Consider the following 19,847-nt stretch of genomic DNA (forward strand, 5'->3'; position numbering starts at 1 on the left):
TTGTTGAGATGATTTCATCATATGACCTACTTCTGCCTTTTCAACTTCATTGTTGTTAATGGCCATGGTTTTGTTTCTAGAAGATGCAAACCTCAAGGTCATCTCGACTCCTCCCTTTGGCCAGTTGTGTCTGATTGATGACCGGCACCTGTCCATGGACCCTGGGCTCTGCGCCTTCCCAAACACTCTCTCACCTGATCTGTAAGATTGACATTTAATGTCTTCACATCACAGACAAGCTGAGGCTCAGAATGGTGAAGTCAGTTCTTCCATGTCCCTCAGCTACTGGCTGGTGGGGCACAGATCTAAACAGTAAGATCTCTCTGATGGACCTAAATCTCGTGCTGACTGGAAGGAAAGTTGAAGAGCACGGAGGAGTGAGAAAAGTGAATAAAGAGGAAGACAAAGAGACCATAGAAAATTGTTGCAGAGTATTGTTGGCAAGTGGAAGGAAATTGTGATGCACCCGCTACCTGCTCCTGTGGATTGTTGTGCAAAACCCTCACTTAAGACCTGAGAGTGCGCGTAAGCATGCCATCAGTTAATTATGGAAAGCAGTTTTGTGCCATTATCCACAAATATTCAGAGTTCCTCAGGAGACTTTTAAAAAATAATTACGCAATTTTTGTTTCCACGTCAGTGCACAGTGTATAAAAATTGACATTTTTCTACTAACATAATTACTCAAATTTCATATACTATCGTCGATTTGGTTTTCTCCAATACTGGTTTGACCATTTTCACTTCACTCTAAAATGCTTTTTGCTAAGAAGAAAGTCTGATGAAATTCAAGTACAGATTTTCATTTAGAATTTGTGCTTCTGGCCTTCTGTATATATCTTTTTCCTTTGAGTTTCCTTGAATTAAAACTTATTTATTTCAGTCCTCGGACTGCTTAGAGTTTAGAAGAAGCAAGGTCTGGTGATCACATTTTCTGACTTGAGAGAGAAATAAAAAGGAGAGGAAGTTAATGTGGTAGATGACACAATAGGGTCTAAAAGATGCTTCAGGTAGGAAAAGGTGAAACTTATTAGAGACTGACATACAGGTAAAAGTATATAAAATACTGCATTGGAATTTCAGACACCAGAAGTACAGGATAGAGGAAGCATGACTTGACAGCACCATCTTTAAACCAAGTAGGCGTCTATGAAATTGCAGTGTGATGGGGCTGCCCAAAAAATGCCTGTAGGCTTCTGCTCTTTTCATAGAATCAGAATGTCTCAGCTGATGCAAGATTCTGCCACTCCCCTGCAGCTATGACTTCTTACTACACATGATGTCCTTTCTGAGCACCTCACTTTTAGAAGATTGTGCACAAACTGGACTGTGGTCAGAGAGCAGAAAGGACGCCGAGGAAGGCTGAAATCGTGTCCCGTAAGGAAGAGCTTGGACTACCTGGCCTGATGAAAACTCAGGGGACAGAAATCGTTTTCCTGGTAAAGTGTGGAGCATCTCCTGGAGTGTCTGGTCATGATGGAAGGACACATGGAAAACAAGATCTCATGATATGGTCGGGGTGCACTAGTGCTCAAGTCTGGAAAAACTAGGGGCTGGGGCACAGGCCATTCCGTAGAAGACTGTGTGTGACAAAGGGCTGCAGCTCTGTGTCCCTGAGAGCATCTGGGCACCGAGGAAGCCGCCCTGCAGCCCCACGTGGTCCTCGCCACCTCCCACCACAGCCACCCGGGCCACGTGTGGAGCCAGAAACATAGAGGTGTCCCTGGCCTCCTTCGTCCGGAGACCCTCTCCCAGCTCAGACAGCCACGTGGGCTCATGGACTCCCGAAGGCACTGACTTTCAGAAAAGTGGTTAATTTTCTAAATTGCATTGGAAAGTTTAAAAATAGGAGAAGCTGGAGGGAAAACCATAGGACAAGACTTTCCCTGCCAATGAGATTCATGAGTTTCAGCCATCTCTTTATAAAAACTGGATATTTTCCCCATTCCTGCTTTGTGTTTTAGAGGTAGCTGGTGGCCTTCAAGTGACTGTCAGCGGTCTGATGATGTTCTCGCGTGTTCCTTTGACCATGTGACCCTGATATTTTGTAGCAGTAGCTGGTGTAGATTTGAGAGGCAGCCAGAGAAGCGAGTGTAAAGCAGGCCTTAGTATCAGAAAAGTCTCAGCTGAAATCCTTCCTCCGCCACTTCCTGGCTGTGTGACCTTGGGCAAGTTAGCACGTATGGTGACGATATTAATTGAATCAGCAAATGTTTGTGGACAACCTACGGTGAGGCCAAGCTCTGTGTTTGTTTCTGGTGGGAGAGGTCACGAAAAATGTTAGAGAGAGAAAAAAAAAACAGTTGCAGGATACATGCGATTTTGATATCGTCCCATAGATCAAAAATACTTAATTTCCTCATAATAAGGATACTGCAAATAACCACTCCAGAGTGTTGCTAAGACTCAAAACTGATATAAAGTTCCTAGGAGAACTTATATCATGTTGATTCACCAAATAATTTCCTTCCTTCTTTCTCTTTTTTTGACCTTCCTTTCTACTTGAGGCCTTTGTTTGGGGAGGAATGTCACAAGGAGACTCTTCATGGATATATCAAGACAGACATAAGATGCTTTCAGCAATAACATGGCTTTTTCATCCCTGCCCTTGAGGCACTAACAATCTCTTGATTATGCAATGACATTTCTCAGGCCTGTGACCTTATAATATTAATGTACAGTGTTACCTAATTCAGTTCTGAGCATTTCAAGTGAATGCTTTACTTTTATAAAATATTTTATTCCTACTAGTAGAGGCCATAAACAGTTTATAGTTGACAAGAAGTTCTTCTGCTAATTCGTTTTTTCGGGTGTACAGCCTATATGTCACAACCTCCAGGAAGCATTTCCTGACCACTTCGGTTACTTAATTGTTTCTGCTCTGAGGTTCCCTGCATTTCCCTATTATGGGAAGCAATGCAGTGATGTGTCTGTGAAGTTCAGTTCAGCCCTTGGGTCATATAGTTCTGGATTCAAATTCCAGCGCTACCTCTTAGTGAACTTTGGCAAGTTACTTAACCTTGGTCCCCCTTTCCTCACCCATAAATTGGGATTAATAAAAAAAGGTTAAAGGAGAACGTGCATATTAAGTGCCTGGCACACAGTAAGCAACGACTAAGTGCTAGGTGTGGCCATCATCACCATCACCGCCATCACCACCATCACCGCCATCACCGCCATCTCCACCATCACTGTCGTGACACTTTGTTTGTTGAATCTGCTTGTCTTCCCCAGTGGACCAGGGATCCTGTCTTCTCTGTTTTCCTTTTATCCTCACTGCCTAACACAGTTTCCGACACACAATGGGAGTTTAGTAACTTGATTGCTGAACGGTTGAGATGAAATTTTGGTGCCCCCAGGTGACAGCAGTGGCATCTGAGGTTCTGAAATGCCTCCTCCTTAAGTCACATCATTCTCATCTTTCATGTCCTCAAAAGCAATGAAATGAGGCCTGGTTTCTTCAAGAGCGAGTCTACCAGTGTAGACCCTGCACAGAGCAGGCGAGATCGTGTAAAGCCCCCAGCATCTCAGAGCTGGGCGTTTTCTCAGTCTGCCAGCCCACCCCTTTCATTTTACAAAGTACACGCTAAACACACATTGCGCTGCTCGGCTGCGTTTAGCCAAGTCCGTGATTGGAGGGCTGTCGATCCCAGAAAAGGGGTTTAGAAGACAGCCGAGTCAGAGCAACACACTTATTTTTCAAATTTCTCTTTTTAAAACCTGTCACCACCTTATCTACAGAATTTGTTTTTGTTCCTTAAGAATAACACTTAGCTAAATAGTTGTACATAATAAATGCAAAATAATAGTAATAATTAGCCGAGATGATGTAACTTCTAAAGAGGAAAAAACTGGTACTCACTACAAATGTAAGGAGTCTCCCCCACAGAGTAAACAGTTCATTAAGAGTGCATTGTGGTCCTGCTCAACTGATTTCTAAATTCATCACAAAGCATATTTCAAATGAATGATAATCTGACTGCATTGGCAAAAAAAAAAAAAAAGAAAGAAAGAAACCATACACACACACACCAAAAAAGCCAAAAACCTTTCTAATATAAGTGAGAGATGGAAAAGAACTTGAACCATGTAACCACTCTAATTAGTCTAATTCTAGGGCTTATCATTCATTCCACAGAGGTCAAAACTTTGCTATAGAAGAGCTTTATTTATACCCTTCCTGGCAACATAGGAAAGACAGGCCAGATTCCAGAGTCATCGCCCAAGTGTTCATGCTCATTTGTATTCATTGCATTTACCCAAACACAACATAAGAGGGCAGCACACACCTGGTTAACTTAAAATTGCAGGTCTGGTGACCACATCGAAGTGGTTGTTTACATTAGCCCAGCAATTCCTAAATTATCACTTACACAGGAGAGCTGTTGGAAAAGATACAAAGAGCATAAAGGAATTCACCCTTTAAGACTTTTGAGTTTCTACAAAAGGAAATCACTGAGCTACTCAAGCTGCAAAATGGGAAAACAGACTTAAAGAAAAAAATAAAAAAGAGTTCTCCAAAGCTAAGGAAATGGAAATATTTGTTATATCTGAAAGACTTTTACTGTGTCTGATCACCTGAATACCAGCTACTCAACGAGAATCAGATCTCACTTCTATTACAATGCAATAATTCATGTTACTCTGCGACAAATACCACCTTATAAAAGGGTCTCTTCAGCAATGACTGTTCTCTTGAATGAACTTAAGACAAGCCTATCTTATATTCTTCTTTGTAACAGAGACAGCTTCAGTATGTTTCTAATGTCTTGCACAACACATCAACAATTTTCATGAATTTCGGTATACTGAAGGTGTATGAGCAGGTTTTGCTCTAATAAGAGAATATGTTGGGTTTAGAGCAAGGGAGACTTAGATACAAGCCTTTGAATGTAAATTTCAGTAAAGACATTAATTCAAGGCTGTAAATCCAGAATTTCTGATAATTTGGCTTAAATATTATCTATCTAACATACAGGGAAAGAGGTTTGCTGAGCAAATGCATAGTCTAGGCAGTAGCAAGGGGAAATGCCGCAATTATTTACGAATAGCTGACTTTTTAAGTCTAATTCCAACTTTTTTGCAAAATCTTTTTGTAGGAATAGAATGTATCCATTTCTAACCAGCTTCACAGGTGATTCTAGTATATCAGCCTGATAACCAGTGAACAGGCTGCTCTTTGATTAGTTTAAAACACCCAGCCCGTGGCCTTTCTTAGAGTAGCCGATTGACATAACTGATCAGCTAAAGCATGGATTTTTACCAGCTAGCACGAGTTATATTATGTGACTTTAAAATGGCAAAAATAAAAGTGGATTTCCCATTCAGGTTAGCTTTTCTCCATCAGTCCAAGTTACTAACAACTTATTTTATATATATATGTATATATATAAACATATATATATAAAATAAACATTCTAAGATTTCTGACAGTTCTTCCTTTTGATGAATAAAGTCTATTTTCAGAAAACTGCAAAGATTATTTCCTTCTCTGACATCCTTCTATTAATCATGGAAAAGTCTGTTTTTTGCATGCTTTTCTCAAGGTCCCTATGAGACTGACAATATGCCCATGTGTCTGACAATAAAGTCAATTATCTGAATACGTTCCACTTGGAATAGTGACTCTAAGTGCTGAGCAAGTAGCTACCACCATGTTCAAGTTCAGAACTTGAAGCAATTTCATTACGTTAATAGATCCTTTATTTTTAGACATGTCCAAATACCAAATATGAATGGCCACCTAGGTCCTAATGACTTGAGAGATCTCACTACAAATTTTGGGTCACTAATTTTTAAATGCTGTGTCTAGTTAAGAAAAAAGTCTTGTCTTTCCTAATGGCATCATTCAAAAAACCAAAAAGGCTTAACCCCGTTTCTGTGTGAACGCACATTCCTCACTAAATCTCGCAGGCAACTGCTTAAGTCGCCGTTACTAACACGTGGCTCTGTCATCTCTTTGTATACGTGTCTAATTTATCAGTTTCTTATAGATTGTCAGCAGCCTGCTGCCTCCGTACCGCCACAGTGCTCACAACTAGCCGGGAGGCAAGACTGCCCGACTGTCAGGTAAATTCAGACATCCTTTCTCTTCCCACCCAGCTGCATGTCAGATCCATAGACTCCAAGCTTTCCCTTCTCGCATCGTAACTGCCGATACGTGATTACATTTGCCATGTTTTATTTCAAACATGGGTTATACAAAACACGCTTTGGATACCTGGAGCCCACATGTGCCCAGTGGAAGTACAAGGGACCTAGAGTGTATTTCAGAAGCCACCAGCTGGTGGACTAAAGGCTGCCTTCAGCTCCCTCGTGTGAGTAAACACTTGGGTCAGTCCAGCGTTTCATTACTTTCCAAAATAGAAAACCTGGAATTGTTAGGATGTTTGTCTTTTGTCTCCTTGGAGTATCTTTCTCAGACAAACAATCAGGAAGGGTATAAAGCATACCTCATGTCTGGTCCAAGACAACTTTATGAAAGTGTTTCTATTTTCTGTCCACGTAGGGCCCTCATTAAAACTGAAATTGGGGTGGGAGGGTATAGCTCAAGTGGTAGAGCACACGCTTAGCATGCATGAGGTCCTGGGTTCAATCCCCAGTACCTCCTCTAAGAATAAATCAGTGAATAAACCTGAATACCATCCCCCCCACCAAAGAAATGGAAAGATGGAAAAAACCTTGTAATGGGCATTCAGGAAATTGCAGTGGTAGTGCCCTTTAAGATTAACTGAAGAGTTTTAATTTTTACTTACTTTTAATTAATTTTTTAGTTAACTTTGGGGGGTGGTAATGAGGTTTATTCATCTATTTATTTAATGGAGGTACTGGGGCCTGAACCTAGGACCTCGTGCATGCTAGGCATGCGCTCTACCACTGAGCCATACCCTCCCCACTAACTGAAGAATCTTAAAGGCTGGTTTACATACTGCCTGGACACTACACTGGAGAGCTTGCTAAACAATTTCTGTTCCAATGAAAGCTTTGCGAATCCAGCATGAATTTATCTTCATCCTGGGCCAGCTTCCACACAGCATCAGAGCAACCCCATCAGGACCTCATCATTTTCTTGTAATCCTTCATCTCCAGTTATTTGGCCTCTGATGGTGCCAAGTTTTTATAGTCTGGTTGTGGCTTTTATAGCCTGCTTGTTGTTCCCTCCTTATTTTAATAAGGCCATCGCTTTTCTACCAGGGCAAGGCTCCTTTTGAGTAGAGACAGTCCCATACATACTTCCATGCATGTCTGAGAGGCACATGTCAGAGGCAGGTGCATGTGGTCACAGGTTAGAGCCAGAGACTTGGGGAGCCCACAAGTCCTCCCCAGAAACACAGCAGCAGTCAAACCCCAGTGTGACTCTGTCCCTGAGGTGGCTGTGCAGCCAGCTGTTTAAGTGGGACACCAAGTTAGCAGGAAAAAGAATGTGATTAATAGGCCCCAAGCCACTGCTTCCTGATTGATGTCTCAGTCTGCCGTGCCCACCACTTCCAGCAACAGGGTTTTTATTCCAGGAAGGTCCTTCACTAATAGATGAATGCTATTTTGTAACAGCAGCCAACTGTTGAGTAATTTCAATTTTTAAGTAACTAAATACAATTATAAATGCTCATATACATCCCACTGGGATTCTGTGTGTGTGGTGCACAAGCACATGGGCTCTTAACCTACAGTGCATTCTCCGCGAAGCACCCCCATCCCTCGCAGGGCCGGGGACGGTGCCAGGCACACGACAGAAGTCCAGTCACTTGACTGTTTGAGTGGATGAGCTCTGGGGTCACATGGCTTGGCTTTTAGTCCCACCTGTGTGATCCTGGACGGCTGCTTTTGGGGGCTAAGATTCTGTTTCTTGACTCGTAAAGAGAGAGGCTGGGTACTGGGGAGGGTTCGGTGAGGCACAGGCCTGGCCCGTGGTGTGTTGTCAGTGTCTCTTCCGACTACTAACCGCCCTTAGTACCTAACCACTCCTCAAGACTGAGATCTGCAGTGTCTTTCATAACCTCTCTCGTTTGCTAGGACAAAGAGTGGAGAAGGCTACTGTTTTAGATGTTTCAATTAGATAAGAAATGGAAAGGCTAATGAGGAATCATTTGAAGTTTAATTTTTTTTCACCTTTTTTTTTTGAGAACCAGTTTGACTAAATGATTATGTGCCCCACTTACGTATCTTCTGAGATTACTGGATTTAGATCGCTTGCTACTTCCACACGGATGACTGATTTTAAAGGAAAGCAGTTTAATGAATTACAGATGTTTCTTGTTTCTACTCACATGAATACAGCCTGGTCCGGAGCAGGCGTCCGCTGACCCTCCCTGTGGTCCACACAGAGAAATGATAACATACAGAGAGACCTGAGAAGACTCCCTTTTGCAGAGTCACTAGGATGATGGCTGGCTTCCTTCCCACTCACGCCCACTGCCGAAAGCACCGAACTTAATGCCCTCACTGCCCTCTTCACTTCTTCCTGGCAAGAAATTAATACATAGCCAACCTTCGCGTTCTTCCTGTGCACCAGACACGGGTTAAATCTCTACACTTATTAATGGTTACAGTTCCTCTAAGGCAAGCGGCTATTAGACTCATTTTTAAATGAGGAAACCAAGATCTGAGGACGTAAAATGATTTGTCCACGGTCACCCATCCTGAAAGCAGTGGATCCCAGTGACTTAGCAGCTTTTCTCCTAACCATCCCCATACACCACTGCACTGCAAGGGGACCCGCCCCCCGCCCCGTTAGTGATACTGTGAGGAGCAAAGTCAGAGAGTATTTAAATCAGCCATGTTGACTCTTTTGGGGGCAGGGAGGTAATTCAGTTTATTGATTATATTGTTTTTTAATTTCATGGAGGTACTGGGGATTGAACCTATGACCTCGTGCACGCTAAGCATGGTGCTCTGCTGCTGAGCTAGACCCCACCCCCACCAGGCTGGCTCTTTATCCCTGAATTGAGAAGGAAAGTTTATTTAATGAGAAACAAAATGTGCTAAGAATGTTGAATGATTTCAGGTTGGAAGTTTTCTATCCCTGTGTCTCACTATAAAAATTGTTTTATACTGCCTTCAGCTTACACATAGATTAAAACTAAAATTTTAGGCCTATAGTTTGGCATAAAAGAGCATTTGTCACTTTTGAAAATGGAGAACTTTTCCATATATGCTTTTTACAGACTGATTCCACTGTAGAGACCAATTTTTAAGGTTGTTTATAGATATCAGATATCATGATATGAAAAGAAATGCCCAGTGTGTTGCAGCCTTGGGTGTAATATTTTATATATATATTTGGTATTTAATACCTTTCCATTTCTAGCAAGTAATTGCTTACTTGGAAAAGAAATTTTCTGAAGACATATCCATTTTCATATCCTAATAGCAATGGTTTCCTAACCCTACTGTTTACAACGTGGTCTGCTACAGAACAGAGGCTCTTAAATGCAAAGGATGAAGGACAGGTGGGCGTCTGAAGGTATTTAGCAATCAGAACTGAGGCAGAATTCATCCTATCTCTATTTAAGGTTAGATTAGAATTAATCAAATCCAGTATTTACATTTAAGAAGTGATTCCTTAATCGGTAAGCCAAAAAATATGCTTCTGTCACATGAAACACACAGGGCACTTGCATTTTATGTGAATTTAAAACAGTAATGCTAGAATATGAACTATTTATAACCTCTCACTTTATGTAAGAAATCTGAAATAATGCAGAAAACATTAAAACATCATGAATGACAATGTGTTGGGCCAAGCAGCTGTGACCTGTGTTCAAGCCATCGCTGCACACTTCCAGCTGGTCACACAGAGATGCGTGTCTTCCCTCCTCGCTGAACCCCATGGGGCCTTCAAACACAGCCCTCTTGTGCAGGGTGACCACCCTGTGCTGCTTGCCGTTAACTTAGGTTGAAAAACATGTTTCGCCCCCTAAAAAGAAACTCGTTCTAAATCGTGCAGATTTAATGGGAAGAAACTCGGTTAGGTCTGTGGGAAGGTCTGTCAGCGGCTTTATTTCCCAGGCCATCTGACTCTGCCATGCAATATTTTCTTAGTTCTTGCTTTGAACCTCCAGCTCTCCCGTGTTCACCTAGCACATTTTAAAAATAGACAGGAAAAATCATTTTTAGCACTGGGTGTCCTAACTAGTACAGAAGAGCATATCTCCTTTTAATCTAAATTTATAGCCGTTCAAATAGTTTGGGAAGTAAAGGTGACCCCAAGCAGAGCGGTATTGTACATATTTATCATTTCTGTATTAAAATTCAAGAGATATACATGAAGACTAATTTCAGCACCAAAATTATTTGTTTAATGTTCATTTTTAGTAATTTCAATGATAGTATTAGCTTTTAAAAACTGATTAAATTAATAATAATAAAATTTTAATAGTTTTCTCAAATAACACTCCTGGCAGAAATGAATTCTATGGTACTGAGTTTCAAAGTACAAAGGAAAAAAGCAGAGTTTTAGGAAAATGCCGGTCTATTTCAATTAAAAAATAAAAAAATCCCCGTAGTGTGATTTCCCCCTTACTTGTCACCTTTTGAACGGTCTGAACCCGAATGTGCTCTGTAGTGTTACATTAGGAAATTCCATGCATTTGCTTCCTTATTTTTCAAGATTATTCATCAGGCCTCTGAAGAGCCCGAGCATTCCTGTGTTCATTTAAACTGGAGGCTCTCAGAAGTCATTTTGGAAGTCTGCGTGACATACTTGCTTTTCTGTCCTTTACGTTACCAAGCTAAAGCAGTAGGGGGAAGGAACCCTTGGACAAATTAGATTTCCATGGGCAAGTTAGTTATCCTGCTGGATCTGGGTCTACCAGAGAACTGTGGCATCATTTAAAGCCTTGGTCCAGCACGTCCATGTCCCCGGGAGCTTGTTAGAAATGCAGATTCTCAGGTCCCACCCAGCCCCGCTGAATCAGAATCACTCCCCCAGATGACTGGTGGACACATTTAAGTTGGTAAAGAACTGAGCTAAAGAAATCTTGCAGCTAACCCAGAGACCTAGGGAAACGAGACTGTGCAAAACCTTAAAAAAAGTGACCGCAGGGAGGAGTTCACATATTTCCCTAGCACGTTGCATTTTTCTTTTTTTTTTTCCTGCGTTGTTTGGAAGAGCCACAGTTGTCTTGGCATGCTTTCGATTTGAGCCATTTTCTGTGCAAAACTTCTGTGAATATAGTGCACCGGTGGAACCCTTAGCACGGTGCCTCGCCCCTTGTAAGTGTGTTTCTTGCTGACACCCTGTTTCTTGTTTTCAGTCCTGACACAGCTGTCCCCGAGGAGCAGCCACACCCCAGCTCCCAGTGCGCCCCTCTCCACTGTCTCTCCAAGCCTCCTCACCCCTAGTCTTCGCCCCCCGCCGACGAACACCTGGGGCCATCATTTTGTAGCCACACACAGGATACTGCCCAAGATCCACGGGGTGTTTTCTTCTCGGTGGTTAGATGTTGGATCAGATTAACGTCCATCATTTTGGAAAGATGGGAGAAAGTGGAGAAGATTAACACAAAGCACAGACTCCGGTGTGATGAAACAGTCTATGGTTTCTCTAAGTCCCAGCTACACGTCTGCAATCAAATGGCTTCAGTTCAGTTTAAATCCAAACAAAACGAAATAGGAAATATGTATCTCAGATGGCTGGCTTTTACCTCGATAGCATGAGAGAGACCTAAGACAACGTAAAAATACATATATTGTAAAATCCCCTTTCCTCATCCTTCAAATTCAGCTAGAGGAGTTGATTCTAATATTTTTGGTCATCGCTATTTATTTTGTACTTTATTTGCCACATGATTTATGTCTATAAAAATCATTTCAGTGAGAAGTGAACTTCACTTATTTTTCAAGACACATATTTTGCTCAGTTAAGTGTGAGTTTTAATTTCATTGGAAATCTGGAATTGGCCCAGGCTGTGGTCATTCTTCCTGCACAAAATGCTAAATGAAGTGCATCGGAATGTTAACCAGAACTGGATTTTGCCGCTACACTGATAGTCATTCTGCACTTACTTTAATCAGTAGCTCATTAACTGCTGGGTTTTTGTTGTTTTTGTTTTTTTAAACTAGAATTCTTCACTGGATGTTATAAAGCAAATCTAAAAAAAGAGACTATGTTATGATTCATTGACTTACTCAACTTTTGACGGCATCTTTATTTTTTTTTTTTTAATTGCAGACAGTTAGTTGCCCTGGTGCTGCTCCTTTGTGTGTGTGTATATGTGTGTGTGTGTGAGTTGACGTTAAAGAAGGCTAAATAACCTGAAGGGAAAAAACAATGGTGTATTTATTTAATGACAACAGAATTTTTGTTTACTTCTCCCAAATTCAGGGTCCTACTATGAGTCTTTCCTGCTACAAGGTATCAAGTACAAATGAGAAAATATATACATATGTAGTTGTAAGTCAACCTTTGGTTAATTAATTTATCCAGAAAGTGTTCAAATTTTGATTTACATTGTATGTTTTGTTGTTAGGTTTTTTTGCATAATGAATCCTCCTTGCCAAAAAACAACAGGTGATAAACATTAGCTCTCTGTCTACTTTTGACAAACACTCAGGTGCCTACAAGCATTATATTATATTGAGATAATACATGTTCCTAGTTAATTTACAGATTCTGCTGGGTGACTTTTATGACTTAATTTAAGGCAGTGGATTTTCATAGCAAAATTTATTTCGCACATAACCTGACAAACAAGGAAAACAGCTAACTGAGCCGAAAGGTCTAACACTCTCGGGCTCCTTAACTGTGCTGCCCACACACCTGCTCCTAGCCCTGATTCCTTGTCTAGTCAGGTAGCCTTAACTTGTTTAAAACCAGAACAGTTTGACCTTTTTGTGTAATGATAACCTGTAACTTCTCTTTGAAACAAACAATCCTCACTGTTAACACAAAAGGTAGTTAACAAGCAGGGCTCGGGGGAGGGTATAGCTCAAGTGGTACAGTGCTTTCTTAGCATCCACAAGGTCCTGGGTTCAATCCCCAGTACCTCCTCTAAAAAATAAATAAGTAAACCTAATTACCTTCCCCCCCCCCAAAACAAACAAACAATGCAGCGCTCTAACAATGGTGGTCTAGGAGGAGCCACTCAGCTTACTGAGCAAAAACAGGTGATGCACTAGCGGAGTGGCCCATCCCAGTTGGCAGCCCATAGGTAAGTTACAAAGCACAGGGTCGGAGCTCTCATCAGTCACGCACCTGTTAGAGGTCACTGTTACCAAAGCAACCAAGAGATTTTTTTTGAGTTCCTTCTACGAGTGCTATTTTCAACAGCGTCATTTATTATGCAACTTGGAGTAGTTGGAGATTTTCATCAAAATAGGGATTCAGGTTAAAATACAGAAAATGAAACAAATCAAGTCGCCATCAAGTCCTGAACACGGCAGCCTAACCTTCTGCCCGTTGCCTTGTCTTCTAGACATTGTCTTCATCTTATTGGTGTTGTATCTGCCAGCCACCAGTGTCAGTGAGACAGTGTGGGTTTTATTAGAGTTCAGTTAAAGGAAACTCCCCAACTTGCTTTTTCTTTTCTTTTCTTTTTCAAGTGTCTTGTGTTCGGACCTGAGACGTGGCATAGCTGCTAAGTTGACTTTTAATAAAACTGTGCCTGAGGGAAAATAATGCCTTTTTAAAAAGTACCTCAGAACATCTTCCCATGTTGCCTCGTCAGTGTCGGTGGTGGTGCAGGGAGGGAGGTTAGCAGAGAGTGCTGTCTGTGTGTGACTCGAGGGCAGTCGTGCTCCCTCACTCTGTGTTTACGACCAGCTGAAAAACTGGGTCATAGACAAAAACATTTATTTCTGTCAATAAAAAGTTTATCAGTAAGTGTATTATATACTAGTTTAATTTAAGTTCATTATATTAATAGAGTGGGAAATGCTTGTTTTGAAGTAGTAATTCTATACAAATGTTAAGTTTAGCAAAACTTTGCCAAAAAGATATAAAAACTGGGAAATAAATTTCTAATTTTCAGCACAAAATTAGATAATAGTCCCTAAGCAGTAAGAGAGAATCCCATGTATTTTTATGGTGGCATCATTTCGTGTAGTTTAAACTGAGCCGTATCATTTTATTTACAGGCATTTAAAATGAACGAATTTGTATAGCATTGATAAAAATCAGTACCTGTAAAGAAGCATTAGGGTTCAAAAAGAAATTGGAAAATTGAAGAACTAGTGGTAATAAAAAAGAATGAACCTCTGTAAGACAAGTTGAAGACAGATTTGGGAAAGAAAAAGCAACTATAAAATATAATTAAAATACTGGCTAATTGTTGCAAACCCAGAGGGCAAAGATAAAAGGTAGCAAGAAAGAGTGGCTTAGCAAAGTAACCAGGTCGTTTTAAAAGTAAGCACAATTACCATACTGAAAAGAATAGCATGCAGAAATGCTGTCCTGCCGAGGGTTTCTTTTAGTTAAAAAATAAACTAAAAAGGAGCAATAAATTCCCTTTGGTCTGGATGCACAGGGGCATACAGGACCCTCAGGTTAAACTTTCCAGTCAATTCATAATTCATCAGATCCATTTCTGTATCCAATTCTGTTTCACTAAGAGGAATTTGGAGAACTTTGAGGAAATAGAAAGTTATAAAACAGTTTTTAAAAAGATCTATTTAGCAAGATTATACTTTAGCTTAAAGAAAAAGAGGTACAATAGTGATCTTCGAGAAAAGGAAGGCTAACAAGTGATAGGTGCCAGCTATAGATACTAAGACTAGAATAAGAAAAAGTCTTCAGTGTGAAGGATTTATATTAACTTTGGGAAGGAGATTTTTAACAATGGGAAATTAATCACTGAAATTAATCATCTTAAGGAAGATTTGTTTTTTAAAAATTAAATACTATTGGTTGTCTAGTACAGATTAAATTATATGGCAAGATGTCTTATGATAATGTACTGTAATTCTGGGATTCCACAGTTCTATGATTCTTTCACTTTAAATTTCAAAATACATGAAGGGTCTACTGGCTAGTCGTAAAATATTTTATCCCTTAAAAACAGGGCAGCAGTCTTAATTTTTTCAAGGTATTTGACAAAAAACAAGACAGGATTGCTGGTATTATTTTTTCCTTCCAGCTATAATTCATAACATCTTTAAAGTTGTCCAGAATGTAGCAGTTCTACTATAAAAAGCCTCAACTGTCAGAGTCTAAAATGACAAATGTCCTCAGGAATACTTCGGAAATAGAAGGTATGCAATCCCCCAGGGGGGCAAATGCCTCTCAGATTTTATCTTTTCTTAAAAGGATATTCAATCTACAGTGTTTGCTTTTCTATGCTTTGGAAAATATTCCTGTACAGATAGTCATTCTATTTCAAACAAGCATGTACCACCAGTCAAATAAGTCAATTATGAATGTGGAAATTTCCTGATGTTCTGAATTAAATAAAATCCTCACAATTCTCAAGAGAAAATTACAAAATATGAAAAAGGAAGAAATGAATGAAATGTATTTTCTACTGGGATAAGAACGGCAAATTTAATGTATAATTGTTATCATCCATCAGCCAAAAGACATAATCTGTATCTCAGAAAGACACATCATAGGAAACTGATGGATTTCCAGTAAGAAAGTGTGCTGGTTCAACCCATGGATGCCACAAATGCACTAATATTATAGATATAAAGACTAGATTAAAAAGGAACTCTTAGGATAGACTTCCCAATTTAAAAAATTTGCCCCCTAAGTTTTTTGTTTATTTATAAACCAGAGTGATTTTAAATTGTCCTCGTATTTAAGATTGCAAAAAATTCACAAGAATATGTTTTCAGTAAAGAGAACACAATTCTTCAAAAAGCTGTTCCATTGGGGTTGTGAGAGAGAGCGTGATCAGTGCTGATACTGACAACTTTTACCTTAAAATCAATTTCTATGGACATACAAGGCCCATCTAGCTCCCGAGTGACCTTTTCTGTTTGTAATAACGCCCCCAGATGCGCTGTATTTGTAATTTGATTCATTGTTATTTTAGTGCCACGGTAACTGCCATTGGCCCCTGATGTATTGCATTTGTATCCTGATCCTGTTATGTTAACTCCTGAAAGATTTCATCTAGACATCTCTTTTGTCCTTCTGACTCAAAGTTAAACTAAAAGATACAGTATCAAGCTATGTCCCCCAGTCAAGGATTTTCCAGAAATAATATTCTACTTACAAAGAAGAGCAGCAGTTAACTGCCTTTAGAGTAAGGGTGTGAGTGCATAAAATTATGCAGTGTGAAATGTTTTCATGAGATATTGCACATCATGTAAGCTTTCCCATATTCATAATATGAACACTATGGAAAGTATTATTTCTCTTGTCTCCATTAGGAATGTGAGGAGATTGTTACCTGTATCCGGTCTCCTTTCCATATTGAAATGCATGGCTCTAATCCTCAGTGTCTTTTTATCCCTTTCCTCTGGAGTTATTTAAAACTTGCCCTATTTAAACCGAAGCCTGGGAAAACTGCTGAGCCAGAGTATTTCCATGACTGGAGTTTAATTGCTGTGGAACATCGGTTAAGAGCACATTTTTATTTTAACTTTTTTCCCCCTTCAGAATGATTCTCTGATCATCTGTTAGCTAATGAAGACACTGAGGAGTAAATCTGCTGCTCTTTAGTGTGACTCTTTTCTGTTTTAAAAAGTCATTTTTAAACAAAGATTGGAGAACTATGGAGAAAAATGTCGTCATGTGTTGACCAGTCATTATTCGATGATGATGGAGATACAGAATGAATCATTTTGTTGTTTGGGTTCAAAGATCTGATTGTGCACCAAATCTCAGAGGAAGTAAATGATTTTAACGTTATTGCCACAAAGTTTTTAGCTCAATGGTTTGACTGTTAGAGTCAATTAAACAGTTCTTTGAAAGTCTTTTATGACATTTTTGTAATCTACTCAGTGTTTTTATTTGCATGATTATGCATATGTGACGAACCACACATAATTCTGACATTGTATTTCTTTCCAGTATTAACATTTGTGTAACATGTGGCTGACCCGGATTTGTACCCTGTATAATCATTGTTGTAATGATCCTGCTATTCCTACATTTCACTGCAATTCTGTTATTATGCCTTTTGGGGTTAAATGTGAAGTGTTTCCACCTAATGCTAACACCATATGAAAACATGACTAAAAGACTGACCTCAGACATTCTTTTGTTGCTAATTATTTTTTAAATCCAAATTTCAAAGGAAACTTGTTCTCAAAGACATACACATTTATTTTAAATCCAAAAACGTTCTTTTACGAATTTATTTTTGCTTGTCCTTTTTAACTTTTTTGTTGTTGACAATCCTAAGTGAGTGTCCCATGGGAGAATCCATATAATATGTGCTTGTATTTGTGTAATCTGATCGCGCACTCAACGGTTGGAAAAGGCACTACAGTGCTAAGAAAATAAGTGAGGCCAACATATCAATTCTTTTATCTTCGTTTATGTTACCAACTGAATATGGTGTAATGCATAACTCTTTCCAGTAAATAAAATGGTTATCTTTGTTCATTTCATCTACTCTACCTTTTTATCAGTTTGAGCAGTTTTCTGTATTTCATGTTGATTTGTACTTACACAAAAAGAAAAAAGTTACGAATTTCTATGATTTATATATTTTAAGTGAGCACTTATTCAAGCTAAAAACTGAATATTTTGCTTTGACATCTCTACACATTCTTATTAAGAAATGTGTGTCAACTTTGCCCATTTTCTCCACTTATCATCGCTCCTACTTGTAATCTTTTCTAAAGGGTTATTTTGCAGGGAGGATATGCTTATCTGAATTAGATTAGAAACGTACCAACATGAAGGAAATGCCTGTTCTTAAAAAAAGGAAACATCATTTTAATGAAAGAAGAAGGGAAGTTTGTATGCTTTATTTGGGGAGACAGTTCTTTGTTCTCTTTCATATGAAGAAACAGCAGAGTCCCAAACCTTTGAGGAACGTTAATTTACTAGCTCCTTCTTCAGGTACGTGTGTTTTAGCAGATCAGCTGCTTGGGGAGTCATCTGCTTTGACTTGATTTTCTTTCTGGAGGCAGGGGACATGGAGAACCAGAACATGGACTTCAGTGAGGTTCTACTGAGTTGAAACCTCGAAGGCAAACCCCTTTTTAATTAATCAAATTAACCCACCATGGGCACTGCGACAGCCCCAGCTAAAGTCGCCTGCTTATCTGTTATATAAACACAACACTAAAACCAATAGCATAAACTTTCCTAAAAATCCCTTTTTTTTTTTTTTTCTCCTCTGGAAGCTGCCGTTTTCCTTTGAGATTATAAGCGTTGGTCCTTGATCCTCTCATGTGCAATAAAGCTGATAGTTTGTTACATTCAAAAGCTAGAAGAGCTGGACCAGCCTCCAGGAGTGTCCAGGTGTCTTCTCATCCCTACGTTTGGCAGGCAGCCTGGAGAGACACTCTACTGAAGGCACCGTGGTGGGGTCCTGCACCCCCACTGAGGATAAGACAGAGGCCAGAATGGATGGGACCTTGTGGGCAGGATTTGCTTGGTTTTTAGTTGTATACACATTGACTAGCATGTTGTAGGCACTCAACAAAGTGGGTTCCTTGGCTCCTTGCCAGCTAGCTTTGCTTTTACAGCATATGTGGATTTGAGTTTATAGAACTTAACGTCACCTACAATCGTATGAGCAGGCACTAAATGCCAACTAATTGGGGGAGATGATCTTTAAGTGAATGGTTATTCTTATCATTCTCTCTTGGTTAGTCTAAAAACTGGATCTCTAACCTTGCATTTGGAGGAGCCTCATGTGTACAGTGAAGTAATCTGACTGAGTCCCTTCTTAAACTTGTTATGAATCAACTATCACTTCAAAACTATGAAGCAGCTCAGGATAATTCATTTACAATATAACTGTCAAGGAAGATGAATCTCACAGGAAAAAAAATATTGCCAGTATCAGAAGTAAACATAATTTATAATGTGACTTAAATGTAAAAAGCAATGTGAAGATACATAAACCATAGCTATAGTTACATCCCGTTAAGCAGTAAAGAAATGGTTGTTTATAACTGTCGACATAATTTGTGAGACCAGTGCAAAATCAAAATGCAGACCAAAATCTACTTGTTCAAAAATTATTAAGAATTTCAAGACAGTGACAACAGGACACTAAACTAAACAGGAAGCTAAGCACAGAGCCCTCGTGACCTCAGAAGTCCACACGCCCATGAAGCCAGCCTTGCCCCAGAATGTAGTGAAATAATGATTCAGAGCTCAACACAGTGTAGCTATCCAGAATCTGGCTTTCATTTTTAACAGAATAGATTTCCCACTTTCTGTGGTTGGAAGAAAAAATACTGTGTTTTTGTTCTTCAAAGACTTACAAAGTTGAATCTTGCAATGCTCACATATCCCAATGCGACCATAATTTTCAACTCAAAATTTCTAAACTCTCACATACGTACCAAGTTGTGCAGAGATTATCAAAATCATTAAAAGAAATCTTCAAAACATCAGCAGTAGACATTTTAATTCGTGTATATTAACGCAAAACTAATTTAAGAACCCTCCTGATACTTTCATAATTTGACTTCCTTTGAAGGTATAAATTATTAATAATGTCAGTCAAATGTCACAGGAAGATTCAGCTCATTTAAAAGACCTATTAGCTCAAGATTAATAGGTAATTCATATCAACTTTTCTTCTGAATAAATCAAAGGGGAAAGAAATTATTTACGTGACTGAAATCTATTGACACTGAAAACAGGGGCACTCGTGTTATATAGTAAGCTACCCTGTGTGTAAGAAAGGGAGAAAACCACAATGTACATATATTTTTTCCTGTTTTTAATAAAGTAACAGTGGAAACCTAAAGAAGTGGTTATCTGTAAAAGAGCA

The 19,847-nt window shown here is 39.5% G+C and overlaps 1 protein-coding gene across 9 annotated transcripts in view; it reads left to right on the top strand.

The window, feature by feature from the left end:
* The window catches only part of BICD1 (BICD cargo adaptor 1), a 172,499-nt gene extending 155,003 nt beyond the window's left edge, over positions 1 to 17,496 (top strand). For 3 of the 9 annotated variants that reach the window (XM_045516056.2, XM_045516058.2, XM_074357301.1), the window contains one exon: positions 11,256 to 17,496. In XM_045516056.2, coding sequence (XP_045372012.1) covers positions 11,256 to 11,458 — 203 coding nt within the window. In that variant the 3' untranslated portion in view covers positions 11,459 to 17,496. Of the gene's footprint in view, positions 1 to 5,983; positions 6,070 to 6,191 lie in introns of those variants that run through there. The other 6 variants (XM_074357303.1, XM_045516057.2, XM_010954108.3 and 3 more) reach the window with 6 other exon arrangements.
* Positions 17,497 to 19,847: the final 2,351 nt, after the last annotated feature.

The sequence above is a fragment of the Camelus bactrianus genome, chromosome 34 (assembly GCF_048773025.1).
Source record: "Camelus bactrianus isolate YW-2024 breed Bactrian camel chromosome 34, ASM4877302v1, whole genome shotgun sequence".
Lineage (NCBI taxonomy): Eukaryota > Metazoa > Chordata > Mammalia > Artiodactyla > Camelidae > Camelus > Camelus bactrianus.